Genomic DNA, 24889 nt, shown 5'->3' on the forward strand with positions numbered 1-24889 from the left:
AAAAAAAAAAAAAAAATTACATTAAATTTTTAAAAAGTAAAATAAAAAAATTGAAAACTCCAATTTTCTTGTAAATTCTAAGTATTTGGAGCAGCTTAGATCTTTAGTATACTGAATAAATAGCTTTTTATCAAGTGATTTTTTTTTTCCTCTCCATGACTGCGAAATAAAAGGTAAGATTGCTAAATACAGATAGAGAAGTCATTTGCATTTTTAGGATACTGTTTATGTTAGAGTGGAAGTTACCTACAAGTTACAGATTCTTAGGAGAATGGCCCACATTTCTTTCAGATTGCCTGTTTTTTAAATGAGCTTTTAGTAGCTTTTAAATTTTTATGTATTTTTTTGAGACAGGGTCTCACTCTGTCGCCTGACTAGAGTGCAGTGGTGCTATTGTAGCTCACCGTAACCTTGAACTGCTGGGCTCAAGCAATCCTCTCACCTTCTTGCCTCAGCTTCCCAAGTAGCTAGGACTTCAGGCACCACACCCAGCTAATTTTTTAATTTTTGTGGAGATGGAAGTCTCACTATGCTCACTAGGCTGGTCTTGAACTCGGTCTTAAGTGATTTCCCACCTTGGCCTCTCAGAGTGTTGGGGTTACAGGCACGAGCCTGTACCTGGCCCTCAGTTATTTTGATTATCCCAGAAATAGGATCCCATTTTCACCGTTTGAATTGAGTGGGTTATAGCTCAGTGTTTGCAGTTGTGGTAGAGAGCTGATCAGTTTGTTTGTTTGTTTGTTTGTTTGTTTTTTTTTTTTTTGAGACAGAGTCTCGCTCTGTCACCCAGGCTAGAGTGCAGTGATGTAATCTCGTCTCACTCTAAGCTCCGCCTCCTGGGTTCACGCCATTCCCCTGCCTCAGCCTCCCAAGTAGCTGGGACTACAGGCGCCCACCACCACACTCGGCTAATTTTTTGTATTTTTAGTGGAGAAAGGGTTTCACCATGTAGCCAGGATGGTCTGGATCTCCTGACCTTGTGATCCGCCCACCTTTGCCTCCCAAAGTGCTGGGCTAACAGGCACTTTTGGCTTGAGCCACCTCGCCCAGCCAAGAGCTGGTCAATTTTTAAGGACAGTTAAAGGTGGGGTTTAGGCTGCCAATTATCAGAACAAATGTAAATCTTGAATGTTGACACGAACTTCTAGGAAACACCTAAAATGTGGATTGCCTTTGTAGTTTCCTAAACTGCTGTGACCAATAGTGACCGTGTTAGGTGCTTGATGTCTCTTGAGGTCTGAAAGTAAACAGTGAATCAGGATAACCTCTTTTGGGGGTGGTTTCTGACTGCACTAGGAGATATCTTTCTATATATCTTAGAATGCTGAACTGGATGGAACGCTGGAAAATAAGTCATTCCCACCTACTTATTTTACAGTTGAGAAAACTTTAAGAAGGTTCCAATACTAAGAGGTTAAGTAACTCATCTGAGGCATGTAGCAGATAATTAGTAGCAGAATCAGCACATTTGATTGCTATTCCCATATACCTTTCCATGTATAGATTATGGAGAAGTTTTCCAAATTCTCTTTTAGGGATTGGTAAGGAACTGACATTACTGCCTACTAATTGGCAAGTACTTAACAAGCAAAATAAAACATTAATTTTGCAAGTACATGAGTAAATCTCCAAATTTTTTAAATAGTAAAAAGTTCCCTTTAACTTTCCTTTCTTCCTTCTTGCCTCTCCTTAACTCCTCAATTCTTGTCCCTTTTTATAGAAGGTATCCCTGTTAGCAGTTTGCAGGGTATTCTTTGGGACTCATTTCTATTTTTTTTATTTTATTTTATTTTATTATTATTATTATTATTATTTTTAATTTTAGATGGACTGTCACTGTGTCACCCAGGCTGGAGTGCAATGGCACGATCTCAGCTCACTGCAACCTCCGCCTCCCAGGTTCAAGCGATTCTCCTGCCTCCCAAGTAGCTGGAACTGCAGGCATCTGCTACCACACCCGCCTAATTTTTGTATTTTTAGTAGAGATGAGGTTTCATTGTGTTGGCCAGGCTGGTCTCCAACTCATGACCTCAGGCGATCCACCCGCCTTGGCCTCCCAAAGTGTTGGGATTACAGGCGTGAGCCACTGCATCTGGCCATGCCCAGCTCCTTAAATACTCATTTCTGTGTATTTAAATATGCATGCATCGTTATGGTGCACGTTATCCTGCAATTTGCTTTTTTTCACTTGTTGATACGTGTAGATCTCATTTTTAACTTTGTTTCATATTCCAGAGTATTATTATAATCATCCTTTTTTTAATTTTAGAGATTAGGTCTTACTCTGTCATCCAGGTTGGAGTGCAGTGGCACAATCGTAGCTCACTGTAGCCTCAAACTCCTGGGGTCAGTCTTTCCACATCAGCATCCCAAGTAGCCGGGACTATAGGAGTGCACCACCGCACCTCGCTTATTTTTTAATGTTTTGCATTCAGGGTCTTGTCATGTTGCCCAGGCTAGCCTCCCACCTTATAATCACTCTTATGTAGTTTTAAATATTTTGCTTTTACAGTATTGTGATGTAACATTATATCTTTGTCCACACATTTAAGTATTGTCCACACATTACAGTATTGTGATGTACCACTGTATCTTTATCTACACGTTTCTCTTGTGTGGATGCCTAAAGTAGAATTGTTGGTTCAAAGGATATGCGTATTTAAAAATATAGTAGATATTGTCTAATTCCCCTCCAAAAAGGCTTTATCAGTCTATACACTTACCAAGAATATATGACAATATGGATTTCTGAGTTCAGTTGTCACCAGTGGATATTGTACACCTTAACACTTCTTAACACAGCAACCCCAAGTCATTGATACTATCAGTCCCGTAAAGAAAAATAACTGCTTGAGAAATGACTTTCTGGTTTCTAAGTTTCATAATCAGCCTTGTTAATACTCACCGCTCATGACTAGTAAGAAAGTTATAAGGAACACTATTTCCTAACCAATTTCTGTTCTTCTGAGATGAAAGCGGTAGATTACGCATACACCATAGAGAGAAAGGTATTTATGGAGGGAGGGAGGGAAAGAGACACCTAGACACACGACCCCTACACCACTAAAGTGCCAGGAACATCAGAATCGAGTTCAAGTCAGTAAAGCCACCTTGGGTGCCTGTTCTGTGGAAAGCTCTGTAGACAGCTCAGAAATGAGGATGACTGCTGAATGAATCGGGGAAGAACAGTGATTTTGCAAATTATTTACTTGGTCATCAAAAATTTTCTTGACACAACCTCTTTGTGTAGTGCTTTGAAAGTTGTCAGCCAGAATTGCATCATGTTTCAGTAACACACTTAAGCTTTCCATTTACTTCCTCAACTCTAGCTCACTGTCCCCATAACTCTTATTTGACAGCATTGAAAAGGTTATGAAGATACTAAAATCCTTATTCTCTACATCACAGCACCTTGTCTCCACAGAAGCTCATTCAACAGAAGTATCAAACCCTGAAACTAAATTGGCTTTCATTTGAAAGTAAGTTCAAGCAGGGCCACGGCAGCTCACCCCTGTAATCCCAGCACCTTGGGAGGCCGAGGTGGGCGGATCACCTGAGGTCAGGAGTTTGAGACCAGCCTAGCCAACACGGTGAAACCCCGTCTCTACTAAAAATACAAAAATTAGCTGGGCGTGGTGGTGTGCGCCTGTAGTCCCAGCTACTTGGGAGGCTGAGGCAGGAGAATCGCTTGAAGAGCACCATTACATCCAGCCTGGGACAAAATCCGAAAAAAAAAAAAAAAGGAAAATTAAGTCCAAAAATGCTTTTCTTTTCTTTTTTTTTTTTTTTTTTTTTAAGAGATAGGGTCTCACTCTGTCACCCAGACTGGAGTGCAGTGACACAATCATGGCTCTCTGCAGCCTTGACCTCACAGGCCCAGGTGATCCTCCCACCTCAGCCTCCCAAGTAGCTGGGACTACGTTCCTGGCGAAGATTTTTATTGTAAATGAAAGATCAGATTTTTATAATAGGGACAATCATCAGCTTAACTTTATTGCACATCTATCAAGCATAATAGACTTCATTTTTTATAACACTTTTCTAGAAGACCTAAAATTGTTGCCCTCTGAGGAAATTGTTAATTTTTTTCTGTCCAGCAAAGTTACCTAAAATAAAGGGAGAGAGATTTCCATCTGTTTTCCAGACCCTTAAAGTAGTATTGGCACTGAGAATAAGTAGCTGAGAACAAATAAGGCATGTGTATAATCACATTGTAGAATTAGAAAATCCAGTGACAAAATTGCATTTTCTAGCAGCTTACTAAATTTATGTATATATTTTTTCCTATTATCAAAATTGTTGCAAGAAAGATGTTTTGTCAGTTGTAGAAAGTGTTTGGGGTTCATATATTCTCAAGAATCTAGTTTTTGCATACATTTTTGTTGCATTAGGATATTAAGTCTCTAGGTTCTTTTTTTTTTTTTTCTTTTTTTCGAGACAGAGTCTCGCTCTGTCGCCCAGGCTGGAGTGCAGTGGCACGATCTCGGCTCACTGCAACCTCCACTTCCTGGGTTCAAGCGATTCTCCTGCCTCAGCCTCCCGAGTAGCTGGGATTGTAGGTGCCCGCCACCACGCCTGGCTAATTTTTGTATTTTTAATAGAGACGGGGTCGCTGACTGCTGACCTCAGGTGATCCTATTTGAAGTGCTTTTCATTGTTTTGTAATTGAAGAGCTTTGGCAACCCTCAAAATGCTGATTGAACACCTTGTCTTTTCTTTTTGTTGTTGTTTTTTTTTTTTTTTTGAGACGAAGTCTCGCTCTGTCGCCCAGGCTGGAGTGCAGTGGCGCAATCTCGGCTCACTGCAAGCTCCGCCTCCCGGGTTCACGCCATTCTCCTGCCTCAGTCTCTCCGAGTAGCTGGGACTACAGGCGCCCGCCACCACGCCCGGCTAATTTTTTTGTATTTTTAGTAGAGACAGGGTTTCACCGTGGTCTGGATCTCCGGACCTCGTGATCCGCCTGCCTCGGCCTCCAAAAGTGCTGGGATTACAAGCGTGAGCCACCGCGCCCGGCCACACCTTGTCTTTTCTTGCAAATTTCATTCCTTACATGTAAGAGAGAGGTTTGTAACTACTTATGCATGGGTTTACTGCAGGTTGTACTCTACTCAAAAAAAAAAAAGTCAAGAAACTCTTTTGAATAATTAGAGTCCCTAATGCCAGACATTTCTGATTTCTTTCTTTTTCTTTTTCTTTTTTTTTTTTTTTGAGACCGAGTTTCACTCTTTTCGCCCAGGCTGGAGTGCAATGGCACGATCTTGGCTCACTGCAACTTCCGCCTCTTGGGTTAAAGCGATTCTCCTGCCTCAGCCTCTTGAGTAGCTGGGATTACAGGTGCCTGCCACCACGCCCGGCTAATTTTTGTATTTTTAGGAGAGACGGGGTTTCACCATGTTCGCCAGACTAGTCTATAATTCTTGACCTCAGGTGATCCGCCCACCTCAGCCTCCCAAAGTACTGGGATTACAGGCATGAGCCACCACGCCTGGCCTCTGATTTCTTCAATAGTGTTTAAAAAATAATAAGTTTTTTCATTGTCCTAAACCATCTAAAGTACTCATAGAATATTCAATATGTAACATCCTAAAATGTTTGTAGCTGTGTCTACCTATCTGCGTGTTTTGACTTGGAATAAGTATTAACATTGGTTTCTGTGCATTTCAGATGACCACCCAAGAAAGGAGGAGCGGAAAAGTACTAACATTGAAGATCTTCATGTTTCTCAGGCAGTCAACAGATAATGCTTTGTTTGGGGTATCTTTCGTCTTAAAATTGTATTATTAAATAACTTATTTATTGTCCCAATGTTACCAAAATGCACCACTAATATTTGTAGAAATTTGAGTTTCTACAAAACACCCCTCATGTTTAACTACATTTGTGAATAAAAGCTAACTCTGTCATCTAGCTTATTGGTTTTGACTTGGAAAAAAAAAAGTATTGTTTTTAGGAAGTATTTTTTGCTTTTTTGAGATGGAGCCTTGCTCTGTCACCCAGGCTGGAGTGCAGTGGCACGATCTCGGCTTACTGCAATCTCCGCCTCCCAGATTCAAGTGATTCTCCTGCCTCAGCCTCCCGAGTAGCTGGGACGACAGGCCTGTGCCACCACACCGGACTAGTTTTTGTATTTTTAGTAGAGATGGTGTTTCACCATGCTGGCCAGGCTGGTCTCGAACTCCTGACCTCAAGTGATCTGCATGCCTCAGCCTCCCAAAGTGCTGGGATTACAGGTGTGAGCCACTGAGCCCAGCCATTTAGGAAGTATTGTAAAGGCCTTTAACGTTTGTAAGGAAATGAAAAGGCTTTGTATTACCTTTTCAATAGGCAACAATGTACTTTTTCTTTCCTTAGACTTTGGCTTACTGGAAGATTTAATTAAAAGGTAGAGGGGAAGTAAATTTGCTGTAATAATTTTGCTGTAAATAAAACAAAGAGTTTATTTTATTAGATAAAGAATGTGAAGTAAGCATGAAGAGACAGGCTTTGGGAGAAATACCAGAAAGTGATTTTTCAAAGATGGCATTGTTTAATCTCCGTGTGGCCCTCGGTTGTGCAATCACAGATGAGCCAGAAGAGGGCCAGCCCCCTACTTGTTTGGGCTCCGAAACTCTTATCAAACATCAATTTTTATTCTTGGGATAGAAAAATAGTGTGTGCTATCTCTAATACGCTACTTTGATATTTATTAAAGAAGTATTTTTAATGTAGTGTCCACAGGCTCATTTCATTGAAAACAACTGCCTATGATGGTAGACAGCTCCTGATTGGCAAAAGTTCGATGGTATATTCAGAATTAAATTTTGCCTGCGCACCCAAACACTGACAACATTTAGCTTAAAGGTTTTCCATGGAGAAGAGTGGTAAGAGCTATAGTTAGCAAAATTGGCATCCTCTTTAGGGTGTCAATTCTGTGCTGCTTTGCAAATTGTTGAAACTTTTGATTTTCTATTTGGCGATGCTGGTCAGTGTTCACTTCTTACAGATTAGCCAAGGATTTTTATCTAAATGCAGAAACTTATTAATGAAATCCATTTAAACTATACTTACACAACATTTCGAGAGGCCCTGCTGGTAAAATTTTATATAGATACAGAAGTATTGCAAGAGTCCATTTTCCATTTTTAAATCTGTAATATCTGATTACAATGATGAATTCCGTTGTATTGTATGTGTGAATATAAATATCTGAATTCTCCCGGGGGACTTGGTTTTCGTCCAAGGATGTTGGCAGTGGACACTTAGTTTACCTCAGGAATTGCAATCATGTAAGACTATATTTGGAAAAAATGCCAGAGTATATAATTTTGGATACTGATATAAAATCATCAAGATGGAAGTTAAACAGAATTGTCACATGTAGTCCATAGCACTTTTGTATGCATTATTCTGTAATTTGCTTGTACTGTGGCAACTTTTTATACTTTCAATGTATCATTTAATAAAAAAAAAAAAGCAAGTCACTTTGGTGCAAAGGGTGTTCATATCACTGTTCTCTCATCAAAAGCCACACATCAAAAACAGAAGAATTATTGGAGATGGCTGCCAGGCCTTCCGTCGGGATCTTCAGAAGCTTCGCTGTTGAGGGGTGGAGGCAGGGGGACTTTCCTGCCGTCTGCACATGTTTATAGAAAGGAAAAGTGCAGAGGACAAGCCAACCCTTCTCATAAATGTGTTATGTTAAGTACCTTACTCGTGGGTTTCTTGGAATTGTTGGGAGAAGTTATCTTCTAGAGATGCTAGAGAAGTTTTAGGAGAAAACTTGGATTTACACAAAAACAGGATGGGAATGGGAACTGAAGAGGGATTTAGGAAATGTACCACTTGGGTGACCTAAACCTCATAGCAGGAGCAGAGGTGGCTTTTGAAGAAGATAAATTTAAGCTTAGCATATATGCTTGCATAGAACAAACTAATAGCCTTATAATGATGTGCAAGAACACATTTGTGTATCACTCACATACCTTTATGATTATGTAAAATTTGATGTGTTCTTTTAAAGCCAAGTGTACATGAAAGATGAACATTTGTGAGAATATGCCTTTAAAGGCATTTGGGACAATGCTTCCCAGCCACTTGGTACTTGATTTTTTGGTAACAACCGCGATTCGAGAATTGTGTGGTGTTCAGGAATCTTTTTAAAATAAAAGTGAAATAAAACTACTGGCCGGGCTTGGTGACTCACGCCTGTAATCCCAGCACTTTGGGAGGCCGAAGCGGGTGGATCACCTGAGGTCAGGAGTTTGAGAGCAGCCTGACCAATATGATGAAACCCCGTCTCTATGAAAAATTCAAAAAATTAGCCAGGTATGGTGGCATGCGCCTGTAATCCAAGTTACTCAGGAGGCTGAGACAGGAGAATCACTTGAACCCTGGAGGCAGGGGTTGCAGTGAGCCAAGATGGCACCATCGCACTCCAGCCTGGGCAACGAGCGAAATTCCGTCTCAAAAAAAAAAAAAAAAAAAAAAAAGCTACCTTTAGGCTGGGCACGGTGGCTCACACCTGTAATCCCAGCACTTTGGGAGGCCAAGACGGGCGTTATCACCTGAGGTCAGGAGTTCGAGAGCAGCCTGGCCAACATCGCAAAATCCTATCTCTATAAAAAATACAAAAATTAGCCAGGCATGGTGGCACACGCCTGTAATCCCAGCTACTGGGGAGGCTGAGGCGGGAGAATCGCTTGAACCCAGGAGGCGGAGGTTGCAGTGAGCCGAGATCACACCGTTGCACTCCAGCCTGGGCGACAGAGTGAGACTCCTGTCTGGAAAAAAAAAACAAAAAACTACTTTTATAAAAGTAGATTTTCGTTTTTTAGAGCAGTTTTAGGTTCATGGCTAAATGGACTGGAAGCACAGAGCTCCTGACTGCCCCCTGCACCCATGCATGTCTAGCTTCTCCCACTGTCAAGATCCAGCATCGAGTGGCACATGTATTCCAATGGGTGGACCTATTTTGACACATTATCATCACAAAAAGTCCATAGTTACATTAGGGTTCACTCTTGGTATTGTACGGATGCTCTTTAACTCATGGGGTTACATCTCAAAACTATCACCAGTTGAAAATAAGTCAAAATGCATTTATTTGTTTATTTATTGGATAGGGTCTCACTCTGGCACCCAGGCTGCAGTGCAGTTGCGCGATCTGGGCTCACTGCAACCTCCACCTCCAAGGCTCAAGCGATCCTTCCGCCTCAATCTCCTGAATAGCTGGGACTATAGGCACATGCCACCACACCTGGTGAATTTTTGTACTTTTTGTAGAGAGAGGATCTCACTATGTTGCCCAGGCTGGTCTCGAACTCCTGACCTCAGGAGATCCACCTGCCTCAGCCTCCCAAAGTGCTGGGATTACAGGCGTGCCCAGTGTGTTTCATTTTTAAAAAACTGTAGAACTACTTTTATTGAGAGTTTTAGGACCCTTCCTGATAAACACAGAGAATCTATCAGGAATGTCATGAACCAAATCGTGACATCAGAGTTGGAAACTGATGATGAAGCAAAGAGCATTGCAGGTTACTATGCAATGCAGTCTAGTATCGGGAGAAGTGTGAGGTCCATCATGGGGGCCACCATGAGTGAAACAAAAGTGCTTTTGTGCAAGAGTTGGAGGATGGCCCTGCTTGTGGTCAGGAACGATGTTCCTTTATTCACAGGTCTTGGGCCAGATCTACTTAACTCTATGAGTCAAGTAGATCAAGGCTGATAACACTTTAAAATTATTAAATCTTCTTTTTTTTGAGACGGAGCCTCTCTCTTTAGCCCAGGCTAGAGTGCAATGGTGTGATCTTGGCTCACTGCAACCTCCACCTCCTAGGTTCAAGCGATTCTCCTGTCTCAGCCTCCCGAGTAGCTGGGACTACAGGTGTGCATAACCACACCCGGCTAATTTTTGTATTTTTAGTAGTGACAGGATTTTACCATGTTGGCCAGGCTGGTCTCAAACTCCTGACCTCAAGTATTCCACCAACCTTGACCTCCCAAAGTGCTGGGATTACGGGTGTGAGCCACTGTGCCCGGCCAAAAAATATTAAATCTTGAGGCACATGGAGGAGTAAACCACGCTCAGACCCAATCTTCAATGTTACTAAAAATTGGAGGGGATCACACTTCATGGTTTTGTTTTGTTTTGTTTTGTTTTGTTGAGACAGGCTCTTGCTCTGTTGCCCATGCTGGAGTGCACTAGTACGATCGCAGTTCACTGCAGCCTCAAACTCTGGGGCTGAAACAGTCCTCCTACTTCACTCTCTAGTTGGGACTACAGGCGCACACTGCTGTGCTCGACTAATTATTATTATTATTATTGTTATTATTATTATTATTATTATTTTGTAGGGACAGGGATCTTGCTATGTTGCCTAGGCTGTTCTCGAACTCCTGGGCTCAAGCGATCCTTCTGCTGTAGCCTCACAAAGTGCTGGGATTACAGGCATGCCCAGCCACTTTGGGGCTTTTTTAAGCCAACAGCAAAAAAAGAGTATAAGAGAGAAATTTCCCCTTGGCCGTCTTGTTTCATGAATTCATGGAAACTCCCATTAAACAGCCCATCACAAAAAAGATATGCCAAGGAAAATTACTTGACAGCACTCAGTCAAAGTGACATTTTAAAAAGTGACTATTGCCTCCTCCATCTTAAAAGAACTGAACTTTTGAGCCGTGAGAAATAAAACAGAGGCATCTGATCGAATGATAACAATGCACTTTTGAAGATTCAAACATTGGAACTTCGTGCATTGGACACATATCTATTGAATGACTGCTAGATGAACATATTGTCCCTGCCTGCTTCCAGAGGGTACTAGAAAGGTCTGAGATGATTCATAAAGGCCTTCACATGTGCTGTCATATTTAACAGTCAGAAAGGTACTCGAGGCAAAGAATCTGATCATCTTTGCTCTTCCTTGAGAAAATGTGCTCAGAGAGGTTTACTGACAATCCCAAAGGTGCATGGTTGGTGCTTAAGAGATCTGGGTTTAAAACCTCAGACTTCTGTCTCCTATGGCCTGTGTCAGAAAGACTGGGGTTGGAATTCCTGTTCCACCACTGCTGTGTTATTTAACCTCTCCAAACCTAGATTCTCAACAATAAAATGGGGGTAGGGAGGGAATTAAAGTACGTACCTTATTTGTTACAGACAACATCTTGCTCTGCTGCCCAGGCTAGAGTGCAGTGGTGTAATCATAGTTCACTGCAGTCTCAACCTTCCAAGCTCGAGAGATCCTCCTACCTCAGCCTCCCTAGTAGCTGGAACTTCAGGCTACACTATGCCCAGCTGCTATGTATTTATTTATTTATTTATTTATTTATTTTTTGAGATTGGATCTCACCATGTTGCCCAGGCTGGCTACTTAAAAAAATTTTTTTTTTCAAGACAGGGTCTCACTCTGCCACCCAGGCTGGAGTACAGTGGCACAGTCTCAGCTCACTGCAACCTCTGTCTCCCAGGCTCAAGTGATCTTCCCACCTCAGCCTCCCAAGGAGCTGGGATTACAGGTGCCCATCACCACACATGGCTAATTTTTGTATTTTTTGTAGAGACAGGGTCTTGCTATGTTGCCCAGGCTGGTCTCAAACTTCTGAGCTCAAGCAATCCACCTGCCTGGGCCTCCCAAAGTGCTAGGATTATAGGTGTGAGCCACCATGCCTGGCCTTGGCTACTTAAGTTTTTTTTTTTTTTTTTTTTTTTGAGTTGGAGTCTTCCTCTGTCATCCAGGCTCCCAGGCTAGAGTGCAGTGACACAATCTCAGCTCACTGCAACCTCTGCCTCCTGGGTTCAAGCAATTATCCTGCCTCAGCCTCCCAAGTAGCTGGGACCACAGGTGTGCACCAGCATGCCCAGCTAATTTTTGTATTTTTAGTAGAAATGGGAGTTTCACCATGTTGGCTAGGCTGGTCTTGAACTTCTGACTTGAAGTGATCTGCCTACTTTGGCCTCCCGAATTGCTGGGATTATAGGAGACAGCCACCGTGCCCGGCTGCCTACTTTAATTTTTAATAAAGGGTTGTTATATAAGGGGTAAGTGAGAGAATGAAGTAAAATTGAGTGTTTGTTACAAAGTCTCCAATTGTTAATCACATTATAATTATTCTCCTTTAAAAGTTACCAACAAGTTATTTAAAGAATCAAATGGAACCCTTTGGAAATACAGTGTTCATGCCTCTAGTATTAATGCCACTTTTTACTTCGAGGCCAGCAAGTTAGATTCCGATGGCCTTCCCTTTCCAGGATGGGAAGGGGATGATTGACTTCAATTTTCCCCCTTCCATTACTTCTCTGCTCCACATCATTTCTGTGCTGATGCAGGGACGATTTCCACTCCTTTTACAGCGTAGATGTTAAAAGCGTGTGCGGAGCAGCTCATTCGTCATTTTCCGCAGAGCTTTACCCCTCACTTCCCCAGCCAGCTAAATGCAGGCTGTTCTTGACTCTCTGATCTAGGTCCACTGCAGGGCGAGGGCCAGGCTCAGGAGTTTCCAGGGTGAAAATCTGGTAAGCTTGATGTTGGAAGGATGAAGAAGGACCCAAGAGCGTCTGAGATGCAGAGCTCTCCAGAGGGGCCTGGGAGCCTGCAAGGAAAGAGCCCTCTCTTTATATCCCGGAGGCCTGGTGCAACTCTAGTTGGTTTCATGTTTGTTGCGAATAACAGCAGCTAACATGAAGCGGTGTACCGTGTTCAGTTTACATGGATCATCTCAAGGACTGCTTACAAAAAGGCCAGGAAGTAGCTGATGTTCTTCCCATCTTACAGGTAGGGAAATTGAGGCATGGAGAGGCAAAGTTACTTGCCCATGGTCAAATAGGTAGAAAGCAGCACTGGCAGATTCAAAGCCAGACATCTACCCTCACAGACACGCCCTGGGCCTCAAGGCCAGTTTGCCTGGGCATTTCCCTTTAATGTCTCCTCTCTGGAAGTGAATGGCGTCATCAGAAAGGTTCCAGTGCCAGCACCAATCCATGACTGTCCCAGTGAGAGCTTGGGCAAATCCCTTTACCCCTGCAGGGACTCAATTTTCTCACCTGCAAAATGGGGGTATTAATAAAGCCACCCCCCTCAACCCCCGGCCCCCAGCCCCTCCACCTGGTTCCAAGAGGGGTGGTTGTAGACTAAGGGCCTGCGTCAAGTACAGAACCCAGGAGGGGTCTGCCCAACTTTAACCCTCTCTCCAAATCCTCTGGCCTGAAGCAGCAGAAACCCACGTGGGACTGCGGGCTGCCCCCTTCCAGGCCTGCCCTAAGCAGAGGGGTCCCCGTCTAGCCCCGCGGGGCGACGGCGGCCGGTGGCTGCGTGAAGGGCCCCCTCCCCCGACGCCGGGGAGCAGGAAGGCCGCTCGGCACCATATTTAGTCAGGGGGAGCGGGCAGCCCCGAGCTGGTATGCGGCGCTGGGAATTCCTGCAGGAAGGAGTCCGCGCCTGCCCATTTTGGGTTGTCTCCCGCCTGCCGCTCCCGCCGCGCCCGGGGAGGGGGACTGGCTCGGCCCGGCCGGGGAACCTCGGAGGAGCTGGTGCCGCGCGGGGAGCGGCGCGCCCGGGCTGCCCGCGGGTCCCCGGCCTGGCGCGGGGCCAGCCCACCGCCTCGACTGCCTTTTATGGCCTGTGTGTGCGTGCGTGGACAGGAGGGGAGAGGGACGGGGAGAAGACGGAGAGCCTGGGGAACAGAGAGAAAAAGAGCGCAGAGATAGGAGTGAGACACGCGGGAGGGATAGAGAGCAAGAGACATAGAGACCAGAGACAGAGTGAGACACGAGGGAGAGACAGAGACATCGACAGATCTAGAGAAGCGAGAGGGACAGAGACAAACGATAGGGAGAGAGACAGGATGATCAGAGTGACAGACATGCAGAGACAGTGGCAGAGACAGAGCGAGAGAGACTGATGGAGGGAGACAGGGAATGCAATTTTAGGCGAGGAATCCTTGGGGAAGGGAAGTTGTTGAAGGGAACTCGCAGACTCTGGGGGCGCACCCATTTTCTCCTTGGATCTTGACACTTGCACCTTGTAAATTACGTAATTATCACCGCCACCGCCTTTCCCCATTTTGCAGCTGTGGACACCAAGGCTCAGAGAAGTGAAGTGACTTGCCCAAGGTCACGCAGCTGGCGAGTGGAACATAGGGGAGGGGGACAGCTGAAATAATCACAGTGGGTTTATTTTTAATTTTTATTTGTATTTTGGTCGCGGTGGTGTGGGTGGAGGTGGAGATGGCAAGTTGGGAAAAGTAAAAACTTCCCCTCCCTGCACGGTTCCCAGCAAGGGTGGGGGCCTCCTGTCTTGCACTTTGCAAAGTTCAAGAAATCCCCTTTCCCTACCCTTCACGCTGCACAGCCGGCCTTCTTTCCAGACAGTGCGATGCCAATAAAATGGGAAGTGGGGTGGGAGATGTCAAGTCAGATCCACCACAGCCCCAACACGGGGAGGAAGAGGTTAAAGCCTGTGCGGCTGGAACCGACTCAGGGAAGACATTCTCAAGCATCCCGCACAGACGCTGCCTGCTCGACCCCCTTTCTCTAAGGATCCGGAGCGTCTGCGACCGCCTCGAGCCGGGGGTGAGACTCCCGTCCTTGTGCGCACCTGTTCCGTGCGCCCTTGTCCGGAGCGCCCCAGCTCCTTGCGCTCCCGCCGGGGGTGCGCCCTGCAGGGGGCGCGGCGAGGGGGCCGCGAGGGACCCTCCCCAACTCCACCCCTTCGGCCTCCTCCCCTTTCCCAGCCGCGGGCAGCTTCGGGTCTATAAAGAGAGGCGTCCGAGACGCGCAGGGAGATTTGGACGCTCTGGCCTAGGAGGTGCGTCAGTTCCGAGCTCGCCATCCAGTTTCCTCTCCACTAGTCCCCCAGTTGGAGATCTGTAAGTAGTAGTTGTCCTTCTGGGGGCAGATTGCGGGGGGGGGGGGTGTTAAAAGTCCTATAGGGTATTCTATAGGGGCTGGGGTACCCTTAGGGGTCCCTGTTGTCAACCTCGTAAGGACCATGGTGGGGGCAGAGTTGTGATTTGGATTTCTCTCTGCCTTATCATCTTAGATTATCCTAGACTTTCCCCAAACAGCATTTCTCAAGATTGCCAGTGAGAAGTACCATTTTGGGGGTGCTTATTAACGATATCAATGCCTGGACCCAACTCCATTTCCCAACTCTAGAATCCCCAGAAAAACTGCCTTAAAAAAAAATCAGTCCTGGGTGATTCTTGTTAAGAAGCTAATCCAGGAGATATGCTCCCTTGGAAATCTCAGAGGTCCGGTGCAGACAATCAGGCATCTCACTTTTATTCTAGGCACCAAAAAATGTACAGCTGAACTTCACTGAAAAGTCACTTGCTATCACACAGACAGGCAAAGTGAGGCTCCTTGTGGATTTGACCGTATTGCAGAGTTGTGTTGATAATGCATTAAATCAATTAAAAACATATGGGCATAGGCTTAGCCGAAAGGAGAGTGTTTTTTTCTTAATCAGTTTAGGGGAGGTTCTACGTTGAGAACCCCTGGGAGATAAGGCTGGTTGTGATCTAGTTTATTACAGCCCACTTTTTCCTCTTCTCCAAATTTAAAAAAAAAAAAAAATCTCACCCAGGTTGACCCCAAAAGGCCCCCAGATACCCAGGTGGGCTCCAACGTCTCCATTTGCTTCCACGATCTGCAGGTGCATTAGATAAGATTACACTAGAATTTCCTGCAGAGCCACCTGTGTCAATGCCACTCTCGTGCCCAACCAAATGGGTAAAACGAGAGAAAGTGTGGCTACTGCCTGTTGTAAGTTTTCTTCCAGCACAGGGTCTGGTAGGGATTTTGCCACTTGAGAACAGGTACCATCTAAAGCCATGCCTGTCAAGAAGTAAAAGAAAATATTTAGAAACCCAAGGCGGGAGTGTTTAGTTGCAGTGTGAAGAACAGAGCGATTAAATGGTGAACTGTCCAGGGTTTGGCAAAAAGAAGGCAAGCTATTAATAAACTGCTTTGCGTAGTTTTTTGTTTCTTTGATTTACTTAACGATACTATTTTAGAATTGTTTAGAGAGGGAACTTGACGTTGAACTGAAAGTCATTAGGTGGCAGGGTGTGAAATAAGATAGGGAATTTTCTTGGAAGGAAATTGATGTTTTCCCATTGAGATAGCTACCGTTGATGGAACACTTCAGTGCCACACGCTGTTGCAACATTTAACTTAATTTATCTCATTTAATCTTTGCAACAACTTCATAAGAATGGCGTTATGATGCCTGTTTAGTATACAAGGCAGCTGAGGCTCAGAGAGGTCAAGTGTCACACAGCCAGCAAGTGGTAGAACCCATTCCCGGGTCTGTTTGAGTCCAAGTTCATACCCTTGACCCCACTATCTTTCTTCTTTACCATGGACACCAACTTGTTGGGGTCAGGTTTCTGGTGGGATTAAATGCTTCCAACGAAGCAAATGTTTATCACCATGTCCTTTGAAGAAAACATAAACTGACTTTTTGCACATTTAAAATAAAAGGCACTGTTTGTCTCCTGGCTGGGGGGGTGCGGGGGAGGGTGATCTATTTGAAACCAGTGACCCTAGGTGGGCTGCCATCCTGAGAGTCAGAACGTTACCTAGCTGGGTCTTTTTCGAGAAGCCACCAGGCTTGCCTTGTAAACACCATGTTTTTTTATTATCATGTCCGAAATAGATGTGTTATTCCGTACAAGGTATTTGTTATGGATTTGTTATCATTACTTTTCCGTGGGAGGGCAGAGATTGAGGCAAACATGCCCATTTATGGAAGCGTTTTCCATGAGGCCATCCCCGGCACCCTCGTCAGTTACGCAGCCTTGCACTGCAGCCCGGTTGGTCCTGGCCCTGGGAATTTCTCTACCACGTCCCTCACCCATTGAAGAGCTAGTGGAGAAGCCCTAAGGAGAAGGGATTTGGGAGAAAAGTGGGATTCTTTTTTCCTACCCCCTCTTATTCAGAGGTTTGATTTTTTTGGGTGGAGGGGGGGGGGTGCGCGGAATTGTCTCCTTTCCACAGGGCTTGAATCCAAACAGGTGGGTTTTACGCTTTAGGCACAAGCATGTAATTCCAAGAGTAGATATATGGTAGATTTTTCTTGAAAACCAAGTTCAATTTTCAATCCAGTAGAATCATAGAAGGTCATAAGCAAATTTAAAAATCATCTCCAGCACCCCCCCAAACCTCACTTTCTCATCCGGGAAATGGGGCTAATGAGAATAACTCATGTTTGTTGGGCACTTTTGCCTGGCGAGATGCTAAACCCTTTGTGGACATTATCTTAAGTCTTCCTAACAACCCTTTGGAGTAGATACTGTTATTACAACTGGCTTTATTTTACACATACAGAGTCTGAACAACTTGCTTAAGATAGCTCAGCTAACCAGTAAGGACAACAAGATTCTACAAATCTTGGTCTTTCTGACTCCAGAGTTTAACAGATTACCCTCGTGGGAGGATGTGATGAGCTAATGTGTATGAAGGGTTTAGCACAGTGCCTGGCCCCTGGTAAGCTTTAGTGATGGTTATTTATAGCAAGCACAACCAGAGAGTTCAAGATGTTTGCTCAGTATGGCATGGCTCATCTTTGGCAGAACCGGGAAGCCTAAATTATGTGGCCTTTAAAGGAGAAGCTTCTCTTAATTTTCTTCCCTTTGATCTCATAAACCTCATTTCTATTTGGGCTGAAAGTGGTGATTAGAATCTTTAATATATTAAGCTACCATTCCTTACCTGGATTGGGAATGTTACAAATTCCAATTACATTTGTTTGTTTTTGAGACAGAGTCTTGCTCTGTTGCCCAGGCTGGAGTGCAGTGGTGCGATCTTGGCTCACTGCAACCTCTGCCTCCTGGGTTCAAGCACTTCTCCAGCCTCAGCCTCCTGAGTAGAGAGAAGCTGGGATTATAGGCGCCCACCACCATGCCTGGCTAATTTTTGTATTTTTAGTAGAGATGGGTTTCACCATGTTGGCCAGGCTGGTCTCGAACTGCTGACCTCAAGTGATTAGCCTGGCTTCGTCTCCCAAAATGCTCAGATTACAGGCACGAGCCACCATGCCTGGTTTGTTTAGGGTCTTGATGGCATACTTTAAGGGATGGCCTTTTTGCTCTCTAGGTCTTCTCCTTCCACCCCTGACCTTTCAACATTTAACCCTGGGCACACAATGGAGGAAAGATTGAGTTTAGAGAAAGGCAGGCAAGAATTTGAAAGAAACCTTGTAGGTGATCCAAGGACAGAGGAAGAAGCTGCTCGCAGTGGCTGAAAGGGGAGATTGGACATCTGCGACTTGTATCAGGGTTTCAGGGGCTAAGGAGGAAAAACCTCATCAAAGTTGCTAGGAAAGGGCCATAGAGGCCAGGTATGGCAGATCATAACTGTAATCCCAGCAATTTGGGAGGCTGCGGTAGGGGGGTGGCTTGAAGTCAGGAGTTTGAGACCAGACTGGGCAACATAGCGAGGCACCATTTCTACAAACAAATTTTTAAAATGAGCTGGGCATAGTGGCATGCATCTGTAGTCCTAGTTATTCAGGAGGCTGAGGCAGGAGGATTGCTTGAGCCCAGGAGTTCAAGGCTGCCGTGGGCCATGATTGCATCACTGCTCTCCAGCCTGGGCAACAGAGTGAGACTCTGTCTCAAAAAAAAGGTGAGGGGTATAGAACTTTACTGTACCAGGCTGAAAAATACAAGGCCCAGAGAGGGCAAGTGACTTGCCTAGCATCGCCCAGCGAGTTTTGGGCAGAGCTGAGACTTGTAACTCGAAGACCTAAGGTCTTCTACAGGCTAATGAATAGCTTGTTTGTGCTCAAAGGATGAAGCAGTGAGTTGTTAGGACAGGACTGTGAATAGGGCTGACGCATTCAGATGCGTCAAACATCGCTAATGCCATCTCTGAGTGAATTAGGCTTCGAACAGATCTGGATTCTAATCCTGTCTCCAACTTTTACAAGGGAGGGCCTTGCATTTACCTTTCAAGACCTCGATAGGCTTAGGAAAATGGGAATAATAGATAATGCCACTCTTTCAGCCTTGGACTTTTTGTCTAATTATATGAATTTATCTGTAGGATAAATTCCCAGAAATGCCATTGCTAAGTTAAAGGGCATGCATATCTAAAATTAATAGATATTGCAAATGACCGGCTAAAGACATTGCAGTCCGGGCACAGTGGCTCACGCCTGTAATCCCAGCGCTTTGGGAAGCTGAGGCAGGTGGGTCACCTCAGGTCAGGAGTTCAAGACCAGCCTGGCCAACATGATCTCTGCTAAACTCCATCTCTACTAAAAATACAAAAATTATCTGGGCATGGTGGTGGGCACCTGTAATCCCAGCTACTCGGGAGGCTGAGGCAAGAGAATTGCTTGAGCCTCGGAGGCAGAGGTTGCAGTGAGCCGAGATCACACCACTGCACTCCAGCCTAGGCAACAGAGTGAGACTTGGTCTCAAAAAAAAAAAAAAAAAAAAAAAACGGCATTGCAAATTGCAACTTGTTGCAGTCACATATGACAGCAGTCCCCATCCTCTTGGCACCAGAGACTGGTTTCGTGGAAGACAATTTTTTCTAGAGTGGAGTGGGGAGGATGGTTTTGGCATGAAACTGTCCCGCCTCAGATCATCAGGCATTGCTTAGATTCTCATAAGGAACGCACAACCTAGATCCCTCGCACGTGGAGTTCACAATAGGGTTCGTGCTTCTGTGAAAATCTAATGCTGCTTATCTGACAGGAGGCACAGCTTAGGCGGTGATGGTCACTCACCCACCATCCCCTCCTGCTATGTGGCCTGGTTCGTAACAGGCCATGGACTGGTACTGCAGCACAAGGGTTGGGGACCCCTGACAAGAGACTATACATTTATTTTAAGCTGTGGTATGCCAGAACTGTAAAATATAAAACACAGTGGGGCTTTTAGGGCCAGAAATAATCAGTTCCTGCTCGCTTCCAGAAGCATCCTTCACAAGGGCTACCATAACTCTTACCAACCAAGTTTTCTTGGTTGGGAGGAAAAAATAGTGTTATACATTAAGAGAACTTCTTTCTGGAGTTACCTGAAACCATTGGTATTCAGATGATTAGGCAGATGTCACAAGGCAATAAGAATGTGACAGGTTTGTGCAGCACACCAACATGGCACATGTATACATATGTAACAAACCTGCACGTTGTGCACATGTACCCTAAAACTTAAAGTATAATAATAACAAAATTTAGAAAAAGGAAAGAAAAAAAAAAAGAAAGCAGGGTATTTCTTTTTAAATCTGCAATATGCAAATATTTATTTGAATATGCAAATCAGCACCCGTCTCCTTTTGTTGAATGCTAGTTGTTTTGTTTGTTTCTTCCTTTGGGTTGGGAGAATTTTGAAAATATAACAGTGGTTGGTGATTTAATTTCAATTTCTTTTATTAAAGAATATATTCCTAGTCAAAAAAAAAAAAAAAAAGAATGTGACAGGTTCACCATTCACTTTTTTTCCTGTGAAAGTGAGGTAGGGCTTTCTTGGGAACAAGCCCTTGGGAGATGGGGGGATGTGAATGGCGAGGGAAGGGTGGAAATGGTGGAGTAGGGTCAGGGGCAAGAAAGGGACTTTCTGCTAAGAATTAATCAGGCGTCTATTTACTCTTGGCAGAAAATTAGGATTCGATTCTGGATTCTACTCCTGACTCCAAATTTTCCAAGTGGGGGCCTTGCATTTACCTCCCAGGACCTCGGTCATCTTACCAGGAAAATAGCAATAGCAGGTGATGCCACCTTACAGAGCACTTACGAGACAGTGAGATGGTCTGTATAGGAAGCTGTCTGGCCTGATACCCGATGAATACAAGGGGCCCAATAAATACAGTGGCTGTTATGAATAATAGATCTAAACTGCCTTTTTGGTACTATTGGGGACCTGCCAAGCAGGTGCATTTAGAGTACCCAGTCCCTCTCCCTGCGACACATTTGACGCCTCCCTACACCTGGACCAGGACTTGAATGAGGATTTCCACTGCAGAGGTCCTTCCAGCTGGCGAATTGTGTTGCAGATCAGGTTCAGAGAACTTCTGTTTTGCCTGAATGGCATTCATTCATTCGTTTATTTGAAATGGAGATGGGATCTCACTATGTTGCCCAGGCTAGTCTAGAGCTCCTGATTCAAGCAGTCCTCTCGGCTTGGCCTCCCAAAGTGCTTGGATTACAGGTGTGAACCACTGTGTCCAGCCCTTTATGACATTTAGAATATGAGCAATTTTTCTTTTTTCTTTTTTTGTTTTTGAGATGGAGTCTCACTCTGTCACCCAGGCTAGAGTGCAGTGGCATGATCTTGGCTCCCTGCAACCTCCACTTCCCAGGCTCAAGCGATCTTCCCACCTCAGCCTCCCGAGTAGCTGGGACTACAGGCGTGTGCTGCCATGCCTGGCTAATTTTTGTATTTTCTGTAGAGATGGGGTTTCACCATGTTGCGCAGGCTGGTCTCGAACTCCTAAGCTCAAGCGATCTGCCTGCCTTGGCCTCCCAAAGTGTTGGGATTACAGGCGTGAGCCACAGTTCTGAACCCTGCATGGTATTTAGAATATGAGCAATACTCTAACATCTGGTCTGGGTCACTTTGTATAACTTACCTGATCTCCAAAAACATTTGGGTTTCTGTCTCTGGTCCAAAATCTTTAGCCAATGGCTTGGCAGTAAAATCCTGGGGGAAGCTGTTGACCAGGTGAGGTGATGTGCAAATCCTATACTCTCTGGGCTCTGGGATATTTAATTTACTATTTATTTATTTATTTTCGAGACAGAGTTTTGCTCTTGTCGCCCAGGATGGAGTGCAGTGATGTGATCTCAGCTCACTGCACCCTCCACCTCCTGGGTTCAAGCAATTCTCCTTCCTCAGCCTCCTGAGTAGCTGGTATTACAGGCACCCACCACCACACCTGGCTAATTTTTGTATTTTTAGTAGAGACAGGGTTTCACCATGTTGGCCAGGCTGGTCTCGAACCACTGACCTCAGGTTATCCGCCTGCCTCAGCCTCCCAAAGTACTGGGATTACAGGCATCAGCCACCACGCCTGGCCTAATTTACGTTTTATTAATGCTGAAGCGGAGAGGGCAAGATCTTTTGCCCCTGAGTTCTTCTGGGAAAAATGAAACTGATGGCAAAACAAACTAAAGCAGCCTGACATTCTCAGTTGGTCCAGTTTCAGCCCTTTGACCAGGAGTCACAGACGGGTCCCATAAAATGGTAGAGCTGGGCCAGCCTACCATTGATTTCTTTTCCCTAAATGAAAAATACAAGGCCCAGAGAGGGCAAGTGACTTGTCCAGAGTTACCCAGCGGGTTTGGGGCAGAGCTGATAACTTGTTACTTGACATCCTAAGGTCTTCCAGAGGCTAATGATTAGCTTGTTTGTGCTCAAAAAATGAAGCAGCCTAGGCGTGGTGGCTCATGTTTGTAATCCTAGCACTTTGGGAGGCTGAGGCAGGCAGATCGCTTGAGCTCAGGAGTTCAAGACCAGCCTGGGCCACAAAGTGAGACCCCTGTCTCTACAAAAAAAATGCAAGAATTAAAAAATTAGCTGGGTGTGCCCGGGCGCGGTGGCTCACGCCTGTAATCCCAGCACTTTGGGAGGCCAAGGTGGGAGGACCGCTTGAGGCCAGGAGTTCAAGACCAGCCTGGCCAATATGGTGAAACCCCATCTCTACCAAAAATACAAAAATTAGCCCGTCATGGTGGCACATGACTGTAGTCCCAGCTACTTGGGAGGCTGAGGCACGAGAATCACGTGAACCCAGGAGGTGTAGGTTGCAGTGAGCTGAGATTGCATCACTGCACTCCAGCCTGGGTAACAGAGCGAGACTCTGTCAAAAAAAAAAAAAAAAAAGACTTAGCAACTATTACTAGTATTAGTATTATTAATTTGTCAGGCTCACTGAATTTTCTCAAGGGCAAATCTGTGGCCAAATGTTGTTTTGGGGACCCAAGGCTCATAGGAATAAAATAGCTTTCAGGTTTCCGGATCTGCCAGAGACTTAAGTGTCCTGTTGTGTGTTTTGTGTCTCAGTGAGGGAAAAAGAATATGTAGCACCTTCCAAATGGATTTGACCTTGACTGCCCCACTGTCCGAAGAGCTTCTCAACCTCCGCGGCTCCACCCCAGCCCAGATATGTCAGGGAATTAGGGTTCCAAGGAGCATGCTGTGGAAAACACCATCTAACACGAGTCAAAGCTTCTCATCCCCCATCTTGCTGTCTTTCGACCAAAGCAGATTTTGCACGTCATAACTGTCAGAGACATCAAAGCCAGGGGGAATCCAGCTTGCTCCAAGCTCTCCTTTTTTGGACAGAGACTGAATCTTTGCACTTGATCTTGTTTGTGTTTTTAAGTCTGAGGTTAGACAGGGTCCCAGGCAATGGAGGTGTGCGTGTCCTTTTATTTTTCTGTTGTAGTTTTTGCTATTTTTTCTGACTTTTAAGGCAACTCATCAACATGGCAATTAGAAAGAGCCCACTTAGGGCTGGGCACAGCGGCTCATGCCTGTAATCCCAGCACTTTGGGAGACCGAGGCAGTCAGATCACTTGAGGTCAGGAGATCAAGACCTCAGCCTGGGCAACATGGTGAAACCCCATCTCTACAAAGAATACAGAAAAATAGCTGGGCATGGTGGCAGGTGCCTGTGGTCCCAACTATTTGGGAGGCTGGGGTGGGAGGATCACTTGAGCCTGGGAGGCGGAGGTTGCAGTGAGCTGAGGTCATGCCACTGCACTCTAGCCTGGGCAACAGAGCAAGACCCTGTCTCAGAAAAAAAAAAAAAAAGTCCACTTTACTTGTCATGGTGCTTAGAACAAATGAAACACTTTCCTAGCCCTCTTGGGATGTAATTGGCTACCATCTGCACAAACTCTTCATTATTGCATAATAATATCAATATACTTAATGCTACTGAACTGTGTTTAAGTGGCTGAGGTGGTGAATGTTAGCTGTATTTTATCACAATGAAAGATAAGAGGGAAGGAAAATGAAGTGTACTTTACAACCAAAAAAGTATGCACACCATGAATTTTTGAGAGGATATATTTTTTATAGATGGGGTCTCACTCTGTCACCCAGGCTGCATGATCATGGCTCACTGCAGCCTCGACCTCCTGAGCTTAAGCGATCCTCCCACCTCAGCCTCCTGAGTAGCTGGGACTGCAGGTGCACACTATTGCACCTGGTTAATTTTTGTACTTTTGCTAGAGACAGGGTTTCACCATGTTGGCCAGGCCGGTCTCAGCCTCCTGGGCTCAAGTTATCCTCCTACCTCAGTCTTCCACCCAGGTAATTAAAAAACATTTTTTCTTAGAGATGGGTCTTGCTGTGTTGGCCAGGCTGATCTCGAATTCCTGGGCTCAAGTGATCCTCCCATCTTGGCTTCTCAAAGTGCTGGGATTGCAGGCATGAGCCATGTCACCTGGCCCAACAGTTTGATGAATTTTCAGAAAGTGAACACTCATAGGGCAGGCATTCAGACGAAGATCTAGAGGTCAACCCTCACAAACCCCCGTCACATTCTGTCCTTGCAATCACCGCACCCCCGAGGCCCATTCATTCCTTATCTGAGTTCTATCACCGTAGATTAATTCTGCCTGGTTTTGCACCTCAGTTCAACAGTCACAGAGCCTGTGCTTTTTGTGACCACCTTCTTTTGCTCAAGGATGTGTTGTGAGGTGTCCTTTTTTTGTGGTGTGGAGCTGTAGTTTACTTCACCTGATTCGAGTCCTATTTTGGTTGTTTGTAATGTGTCAGGCACTGTGCCAGGTGCCTTAAAGGGTTGATTCCTTTATGGGCATCTGACAAGCCCACCCACCTTATGTGAAAGGCAGAACCACATAGACTCCAGAATGAGACCCAGGTTTGGGTCCCGGCTCTGACACTTCTTTTTTTTTTTTTTGAGATGGAATCTGACTCTGTCGCCAAGGCT

The 24889-nt window shown here is 45.1% G+C and overlaps 2 protein-coding genes across 5 annotated transcripts in view; both read left to right on the forward strand.

Moving 5' to 3' along the window:
• Window positions 1-5907, forward strand: part of CEP20 (centrosomal protein 20) — a 22982-nt gene extending 17075 nt beyond the window's left edge. For both annotated transcript variants that reach the window (XM_032145238.2, XM_032145239.2), the window contains one exon: window positions 5665-5907. In XM_032145238.2, the coding sequence (XP_032001129.1) occupies window positions 5665-5668 (4 nt within the window). In that variant the 3' untranslated portion in view covers window positions 5669-5907. The remainder of the gene's footprint in view (window positions 1-5664) is intronic.
• Window positions 5908-14751: 8844 nt separating this feature from the next.
• MYH11 (myosin heavy chain 11) overlaps window positions 14752-24889 on the forward strand; it is a 153379-nt gene continuing 143241 nt past the window's right edge. For 2 of the 3 annotated variants that reach the window (XM_032145244.2, XM_058433910.1), the window contains exon 1: window positions 14765-14838. The gene's annotated coding sequence lies outside the window, so the exon portion shown is untranslated. Of the gene's footprint in view, window positions 14839-24889 lie in introns of all 3 variants that reach the window. The other variant, XM_032145242.2, reaches the window with a different exon arrangement.

Source organism: Hylobates moloch, unplaced genomic scaffold, assembly GCF_009828535.3.
Source record: "Hylobates moloch isolate HMO894 unplaced genomic scaffold, HMol_V3 SCAFFOLD_23, whole genome shotgun sequence".
Lineage (NCBI taxonomy): Eukaryota > Metazoa > Chordata > Mammalia > Primates > Hylobatidae > Hylobates > Hylobates moloch.